This window comes from Anguilla anguilla, chromosome 8, assembly GCF_013347855.1.
Source record: "Anguilla anguilla isolate fAngAng1 chromosome 8, fAngAng1.pri, whole genome shotgun sequence".
Lineage (NCBI taxonomy): Eukaryota > Metazoa > Chordata > Actinopteri > Anguilliformes > Anguillidae > Anguilla > Anguilla anguilla.
In genome coordinates this window covers 23,625,142-23,634,212 of record NC_049208.1, presented here as the reverse complement: position 1 = coordinate 23,634,212, position 9,071 = coordinate 23,625,142, and the positions used below count along the sequence as shown (strand labels likewise).

Sequence of the window (9,071 nt, the reverse complement as noted above, 5' to 3'; positions counted from 1 at the left end):
GAGAGAAGCTTGTGATAAAATATAGTTGTGCAAATTTATAAAAAAAAAATTTTAATTGTAGTTTTTTTAAATTGAGGGTAGCGGGGCGAGAAGGAGAGGTTGTAGGAGTTATTTTTGTTATTCATTTGGAGGACACCCTCCTTCTGGCAGATGTTAACATGTGAACAGACAAGTGTTGTGGGAGAACTGGAGGTGCTGTGTATGATCCTGAAGAGGCTAACATACCCCCACCGGTACAGTGATATGATGCGAGATTTGGTCTGCGACAAGTACCTGTACTGAGCATGGCTATAAAGTGTGTGCTAGACTACATTTATGCTGTCCATCATCAGACAATTACCGCCCCAGTGGGTCCTAAGTGAACCTCTTTTCAAACCCATGCACATAACCAATTTGCAGATTCTATCAGTTATGATGCTGTTGTTGCTGTATACGTGTCAGTAAAATGAATGAGCGCCCTCTGTGCTTTCAGTTAGCCCTACCTGTTTCTCTGTTAATGTGGATAACAGCCAGGCTGTGTTGAGACCAAATTCTTTTTTCACTCCAAAGGTGATTATGTTACTGTTCTGGTTCAAGACTCAATCTCCACCCCATGGTAAATTAGAGAAATTACACTGCCTTTGCCCTGTGCATGCATCTCTGTGTGTCGACTGCACCTATGCTGTGAGAATAATCAAACCAGACCTTTGTTTGTTACGACCCTTTTCAAGAGCCAGATAGCTCTCAAAGGAAAGGAATTCTCATTAGACTACTGATGCAATAAGAATAGATTATGAGTCACTGGCAGCGGCTTCCCCCGAGCCTGCAGGCTCACTCGACTAGGGGAATCATTGCTTCCTGGGCTTTGTTTGAAATTATTTGCATGGAAAGCATTATGTGGCAGCTTCATGAAAGCCTTTGTCCGAGTCCACCTTACTGGTACCACAAACAATATGTTTCCCCACTCCATCCTGTGTTCAGAAACCTCCCTGTATTGATGTGGGCCAAAGAGAACTGATGTTTGTGCCATCTAGTTGTAAATTTTCTGGGGTACTGATTGATTGTTGTGTCCAGGTGCCCTCTGATGGGCTTCCCTATATACTGCCGTGTGTACTGAGGCAATACCCTCTGGCAGCTATCATTGCTCCGAGACAGACTGGTCTTAGACAGCCCTATTAATATTGCTGCCTGTAGTTCTCCAATGGGTGAAATTCTGTGGAATATTTCCCCATTTTTGCCGTCAGGTCTCATTGCCTCAGGCCCGGCACTGCACTGACCAGTTGTAGCTGTGTGTGAGACCTATGCTATTCAATTTACCTCTCTTCCCAGCTTGTTTGCTTGCAAAATACTAGCCTATATCTCCCTTCCAAGCTAAAGTCCTGGTCAAATGAGACATGTCATCCCAGCAACGGCTCAGTGCTGTGTTGCAACCATCTGCTGAGCTCTCTACTTGTCTTCTCGCTGTCTCGTTAAACAGCACAGACAGATCTGACCCTTGTTTGCCTTCAGGCTGGCTCTTCGCTATAGCTTTGGAATGTCTTGTGGCTCAGACTGCTTTGATGGGTGCCCTGCAGAAGCTACCTTATATACTAATCTGGTTAATGCTGTTCGGAAATTGGGTCTAGCTCTGTCTCTTTGACTGATAATAAACTGAACTCCTCTTTTGTGCTGGGGCTTTATTCTGTATCATTCCCATGTAGAACCAATTAGAGATGCTCTAGATGAAATTGAATGTTTGATTATGTTGGTAACTTTGGTTCTGTGAATGTAGTAATTGACAGTAATTGACTTTGCTGTCCAACTATGCAGAAAATCTTGCATTATTCTAAGGCCAAATCAATGAGCACGAGGCCCTTTTATAGGGCAAAGGATGCTACCATTGCAGTTGCAATTGTTTGGGCTTTATTCAGTCTGTCATTAGATTTGAACAAATCACTTTGCTCATTCATTCATAGAACCAAGGTTACATATGTAACAAGATGATCTCCCTGTATGGTTACACAACAGTCAATTTATGATACTTCAATATTTTTAACATAATAAATGTATCTCTGAAGTGCAATTCCTTGTAATGTTTGAACAAATACTGGTTTGCACAACCAGTTTGTGCATTTTTATTACATGGATTCTTGGACTTAATCATTTTAATGCATTTAAAATTGGTCAAATTAAACAGCTTGCCAGAATTGACATGACGGGAAGTGTTCTACACAAACAATGCGCCTCACGAGGCGGTCACTACATTTCCCATAATGCGTTACCTTTTTAAACGTCATAACTTCCTGACATTCTGGCCAATAGTCGGCCTTCAGACAACCGCCGCGCCAAACAGAAACTTTCTAGAGAACTTGCGCCAAACGAACTATGTCACCACGAACTACTTACAGAATTACTCACAAATTATCTTGCTTGCTTTGCAGTACCTTGTCCTATATTTAGTAACTGCACGAAACTAGCTAGCATGTCTAATTTTGTAAAGGTAAGTTGCTGTTAACAAATTTGTAGTGAATAGCTAAGGTTACAACAACACTGGCAACATCAGCAAAGTTAGCATACAGCGAAGGACCTAGGTTAGCTATGTAACGTTAATGTGAACGTCGACGTAATGCTAGTGTTAGCTGTCACCTACGTTACATGCAGTGAACTTTAGCAAATAACTAAGCTACCTACCCGTTAACTTTACACAATACGTGCATAACGTTCATTTGTAGCAATGTAGCTAGCCTGATGGCAAACTGACACAGCTAGCCAGTGTTTCTATCTTCCTAACAAACTAATCGGCTGCAACCTTCATAGGTTGCACAGATTGATTCAAAACGTCAGCGGGCTAGCTAGCTAATAACATTCTGAAAAGCAAGCGTAGTCAATAACTAGCTAGCTCGCTATAACGTTAAAGCTGTAAGAGGGCCTAACTTGAGTTGAAATATTACATTTTCTCATGTGAGTGTTTATGAACAAACACGATTGTTTTCTTCCTTCCAGCGTAAAAAAACTTCAAAAGATATACGATGTTTATTCTTTCCTGATGATGTTAACAACGGCTTTAAAAAAAGGAAACCTGTCGTGGGCAGAAGTAAGCCTTCCTCTTCAATCAAGTCCTGGGAAAGATGTGGAGAAGGTTTCTTGGGCACACCAACAGCAGAGGTAGTTAGCGCACCAACCTTATCGTCGGCCTGGGATTTTCTGTGTGGAGTTTGCATGTTCTCCCCGCGTGGGTTTCCTCCCACAGTCCAAAGACATGCAGACTCTAAATTATAACTCTAAAATGGTATGTACCCTGCGATAGATTGGCGGCCTGTCCAGGGTGTACTCCTGCTTCTCGGTCAATGCACGCTGGGATAGGCTCCAGCAGGACCAAGATAAGCGGGTATTGATAATGGATGGATGGACTACAGTCGGGATGCTGTATCATAAGATGGGATAGATGTGAATGGGTATGGTAAAGACAACTTGGTAGGCTAGTATAGGATGAATTAATAGCCAATTATGTTGTAGTTTCCATCCATATATAGATCATTTGGAAGTACTGGTGTATCCCTGCCAAATAATAACATGCAGTTATCAAGTGATTTTATTTTGTACTGTGTGCACTGTCGAAATGAAACGGAAGTTATCAATTTTAGGTATACTTAATTATTTGACTGCACGTCATTTTTACGAAATGAAATGCATCAGTCAATTTGACAGATTCTGTTTGTGCCCTGTCCCTTGAACTCTTAAGTTGATTGTGTGCCTACAATTACAAATACAGTGAATTACAAATCCAAGCAAGAAAAATGCACAAACCATGGGTTGCTTTTGAATGACTATCAGATATTTCTGTGCCAGAATGATTTTTTTTACTTACTCTTGGAGTGTTGTGCTTGCTGGTGCATATTTTTCTTGTACTAACTGCTGCTTTCTGTGAGAATATGTCCTTAAAGGTTAACCAAGCTAACCACAACTTTTTATGTTTCAGAAACGTACTTCAAGGAAAAATGTTAAAGCTGTAAGGCAATTGGTACCATCCTCATCAGACCCAGGTACATAAAACTGAGACCTTGCTTAACTATAAAATATAGTATGTGTTTAATTGACAAATTTATGCTAAACCTTACAATAAAACTTAGTGGTGCACTATTGTCATTGAGATTGTGGTCACCCAGTAGTCTATGAATGAATGAATCACTGAATTTATATAGCACTTTTCCGTATAGTCAAAGTGCTTTATAGTGATCTCCCCTCACCCACCACCAATGTGTAGCACCCACCTGGGTGATGCATGGCAGCCAGTTTGTGCCAGGATGCTCACCACACATTGGTGCGGTGGAGAGGGAGAGAACAATTTTTAGCCAAATCGGGATAATTAGGTGGCAGATTGAGAGAGCCAGATTGGGAATTTAGCCAGGACACCGGGGAACCCCCTACTCTTTGCGATTAGTGACAGGACCTTGGTTTAATGTCTCATCCGAAATACGGAATCTCCTACAATACAGTGTCCCCATTGGGGTTTATTTGACCAGAGTGAAGATTGCCCCCTGTTGGTCCACCAACATTACTTCTAGCAACAACTTAGATTTCCCAGGTGGCCTATCATCCAAGTAGTAGGCTAACCAAGCCTACATTTAGTTAGCTTCAGCCATTCGGCAGGATCAGGGTGCTCCTCGTCTAATGAGCGCTTTGATGGTTTCCTCTGTGTACAGTGAAGGGAAGTGCAGCGGGTGAGGTGGACATTGTGTGGAACTCCAGTGAGAGTGAGATGTCTGACAGCGAGATGCCTCAACCCAGTGCATTCACCGAGGGTCGTGGTGAACCTCAGAAAGAAGCCGTCAAGAACTCCTACAGGAGATACCTCGGCTTGTTCAGCTCGGTCACTTCCCCCAACAAAGGTCAGTAGAGGCTCTCACCGTGTTCAGCAACAGTTGTGCACTAAACATCAAAATGTGGTTGCCCAAGTCTGTTTGCCATTGTGCATGCTAGTTAGCTAGTGACAGGTTGTCCTGAGAAGTATAAATGCCTGGTTGTGCAGTACGTCACTAAGCCCAGAATCTAGCCGCGAGTTTGTGGGTTTGAATCCAGCCGCAGCACGTATTGATCTTGTTCTGGAAATGTGACTGTAATCTGCAGCTGCATTATTAACTGGGCACATGTGGCTAGTTGCTAGCTTCTTAGCTGGGTGATGAGCTTTCATTTGTTTGTCATATAAAAACGTTTTGAAGCAGAGGTCACAACACCATTTGCAGAGTACAGTTTTTCTCTTGAGCATTTAAATTAAGCTGGCTTATACTCTCATTCTTTTAGACATCTGATCTAAAGTCTTAAATCCAGAAATTATAGCTGGAGGAGATGTTTTTACATTTTGCTGTGACTGAAATGTGAAGTCATCTAGCTGCAACATTCAGCATACACAATATTCAATTTGGGTGTGGGTATAATGGCAGGGGAATGTACAGACTGCTACCAGGAATGCAGAAATGCAAGATCCAAAAAGAAACATTACTGCCTGTCCTTGATCAGATGACCATTTTGTCAATTGACACTAGCTTTTCAGTCTTGATAAGAGAAGAGACTTCTCCAGCATGGCCCCACTTAAAATTAAAGACTTGATCACATTCAGTTAGTCTTAGTAGGGGATATCTGTTCTGTGTTAATGATACATGTTTAGTACATCAGACCAAGTAAAATTATTTTCCTGCATAGTGTGATAGAATAAGTTAAATAAGTGTTTTGACTTATTTAAATCTGAAGGACATAACTGAGTACAGGAAAAAAATAGATATCCAGTGGGCAAAGAGTTGCTATTAAACAGTAATAGGGGGGATCCCTGCTGACTGAAATGGCATAGGAATTAAGCCCTCTCCCTTCTTTTTCATTGAGGACTGCATAAAGCCACTTAGCAGGCCAACATATGTTTGGACTACTCAACATGTGTGACTGAAAATAGCTAATTGGACATTCAAAATTAGAGTGGGAATTGTAGATGTTCAGCCTCATGCTGAGCAAAAAATACTATTTTTAATTATTATTATTATTATTATTATTTAATAATAATAATAATATGAATAATAATAATAATAATTGAATTTTTAATTATAATGCTGTACTGTGTATATTTTTGTTTAGAAGAAGTTCGTAAGATTGACTGGGACAGTGATCTGACTGATGATGGGGAAGAAATGGACAGTTTGGCTGAAATCTCGGACTCTGATTCTTCTTCAAAGGAACAAAAACGATCACCAAAAGTCATTTTGGTAAGTAGAGAGTGGCGATAACTCAAGGCACATCTTTTCATTGCCTTTGTTAGACCAGAGGATGTGGTATGCATTTTACAGCTCTGCTGAGACCTTAAACTATATATACAGAGACAGCGATGCCAATACAAACTTATAGTGATCAGTTCCGCCACACAGGGCACCAGGAAGTAAAATAGTTTCGCTCAGCACACATGCTCAGCCTAATCACATGCACATGTGTGTATATATATATATATATATATATATATATATATATATATATATATATATATATATATATATATAGAGATCTCAGTGTGGTTTTATTAGCCATCTGACCAAAATGGTGTTTTATCAACAGTATCTGTGTTCTCAGAGATGCTGCACTGTTCACTGTCGGCATCTAATGTTGCTTCCAGTTACACTTTTGAGGGTAAACGGGGGACTGAAAACATTACCTGTTATTAGTAAAATTTGTTGTTGGTTTTCAAACTTGCATATTTTCAGCAGCTGCTGTTCTTACCCATTGTGTGGAGCATGTCCACTATCATTCCGGTGTGGAAAACACACTTTTTCCTCTCAATCTGCCTTTCACAGCAGCCTTGTGTTGCTTGGCGAGAAGGATCAGAATTTATGCATTAATTTGCTAGGGAACTCATCTTTAAAACATTTTAATACAAAAATAATTTCCTTTTTTGAATTTTTGCCTGATTTTGTCAGTGTATGGCATACCACTAGGTGGAGCCAATGCTATATACTTTAATGCAGGGAAGGTCTACGCATTTTGGAAAGTATTGTTGTATTTTTTAAGTGTTTTTGTAAATTTGATGGAAGATTATTTATATGTAATGTGGTAAAACAGATTATGGTTGTCTTGCAGTGTACAAGTTTAAACGCTGGGAAGATAAACAAAGTTAGGCTTTGTGTAAAGAGAACCAGATTTGAGATGCATACTTTAATTGTATTGTAAATAAGAGAATGATAAAATCCTTCTTGTTTGCATCAGTTTCATTTAGACCTTAGATTAAATTAGTATTAGATTAGTATCTCAGAGTATATTAGTCGCTCTTTGGTGTTTTAAGTGATGTAGGACACAAAAATATAAAATACAAACATGCCCAGCTTAATACAAAAGTTTTAATGGAAATATGCCTTTTTAGAGTCTAATGTTTTTGTGGATGGCTGAATCAAAAAGTTAACATTTTATTGGGTGGAAAGTTCTCACTTTTACACATAAAGGAAATCCACTACGCTAAAGCCACATGATGACTGTCTCTTCTTATGCTGGTTATAAATCACTGTTCAGTATCTTGTAGTCTGTGAAAATGTATACATTGTGGTTACAGTTTGTTTCCCGCAAGCACAATTTAGAGTTTCCTTTATTTTGACTTGTTTGTGTTGATATGGGTTTTAAACTTTCAGTGCAACACCATTTAAATTTCCTGCAAATAAACGTATTGAAGAGGTGCATAGCCTTCGATGTCCAAGCTGTTGGTAGTTAAGGTAGAGATACTCACAGACACTGTAGCCCGCTGATGTGCCTTTGAACAGCCCGTCCCACTCCGACTACTTTGGTTTTCTCTCTTTTGGTTAATATCAATACTAGCCATATTTTACACAGCACTAATATTAGACTATATATAGATCTCTGCCAAGGCACACCAGTCTCCCTTTGCATGAATGTGCGCAGCAAATGTCTTGGCAATCCAGTTATTACTTTTTGAGATATGTTTGGCCTGATGGTGTTGCTAGAGGAAAGGTCATGGGGTCAATAAAACCAATAGGTTACGTCCTTGAGAACATGAATGTCCACAGCAAATTTCATGGAAAACTGCCGATTACTTTTTGAGATGTCGATCACAAACTGAAAGTTTGGCCTGATGGTGGCACCAGAGGAAAGGTCATGGGGTCACATAAATCAGTAAGCTTCTTCCTCTTGGGAACCTGAATGTGCACTGCAAATGTCATGGCAGTCCAACCAATACTTTCCCTCATATCTCTGTCACAGACAGGTGGACAAACGGACGGACGGATGTCATTACATAACCACCTTGGTGGAGGTAAAAATGGTTTCTCTGTGGGGCTGTTGACAAGGTGTCACATACTATACTGGGGCTGGATGTCTCCAGGAAATGAGTATAACTGTCAGCCATGAGTAGTATTTTCAGTTTGTGACTATTAAGCCCCCAGGTCATGACGGTGCTTTTAGATGACTAACACCCGTTTTGAACCGAGTTTCAAATATTTGGACTGTTGCTGAGCTGAACTACATGTATAAATATATATTACTATTCAGCAATTTGTACATTTCACCTGCTTGTTGGTCGATGTTGCACCAACAACTGAAGCAACCGTTAAGGCTTTCCAAGCACACGATGAGTTCAGTTTGGAAGATCTAGATAAATCATTGGCTGAGTAACAAGCCAACGAGCTCCGTATGACTTTGAACAACATACCGTACACAAGCCGTAACGCTCGCCATCTACCCATCTCCACTCCCGCCACACCACGTGCCCGCCCACTCCTTCTCACTGTGAGAACTGAACCAACCATGAAACCAGGGCACTATGACAGAATGGACCACAATCCTGCTCATTTTGTGGTCATCACTGCCTCCTTTACTGTCCCTGCAAATACTGTTGCTTTGCAGTACTCCCTGTCCCAGTTATTAGGAGTGTAAGGATTGAATACCAGACCAAGCTCTACAGTGTTCTGAGAACTGGAGCTTTAGCTGGATTTGCTACCTAAGAGCTCGAGTTGCATGTTTGGGTGAAGTGTATATATTGAAAAGGAGATATAGAAATCAAGATTTTAACTGACCCTTTCAGCTGCCCAGTGTGGACTTACAGTAGAGGGCCCAAACTGACAACCTGAGAGGTC

The 9,071-nt window shown here is 40.5% G+C and overlaps 1 protein-coding gene across 3 annotated transcripts in view; it reads left to right on the top strand.

Moving 5' to 3' along the window:
- Positions 1-2,291: 2,291 nt before the first annotated feature.
- The window catches only part of spidr (scaffold protein involved in DNA repair), a 68,998-nt gene continuing 62,218 nt past the window's right edge, over positions 2,292-9,071 (top strand). For 2 of the 3 annotated variants that reach the window (XM_035430101.1, XM_035430099.1), the window contains exons 1-5: positions 2,292-2,458; positions 2,962-3,123; positions 3,938-4,001; positions 4,662-4,847; positions 6,082-6,209. In XM_035430101.1, the coding sequence (XP_035285992.1) occupies positions 2,441-2,458; positions 2,962-3,123; positions 3,938-4,001; positions 4,662-4,847; positions 6,082-6,209 (558 nt within the window). In that variant the 5' untranslated portion in view covers positions 2,292-2,440. The remainder of the gene's footprint in view (positions 2,459-2,961; positions 3,124-3,937; positions 4,002-4,661; positions 4,848-6,081; positions 6,210-9,071) is intronic. The other variant, XM_035430100.1, reaches the window with a different exon arrangement.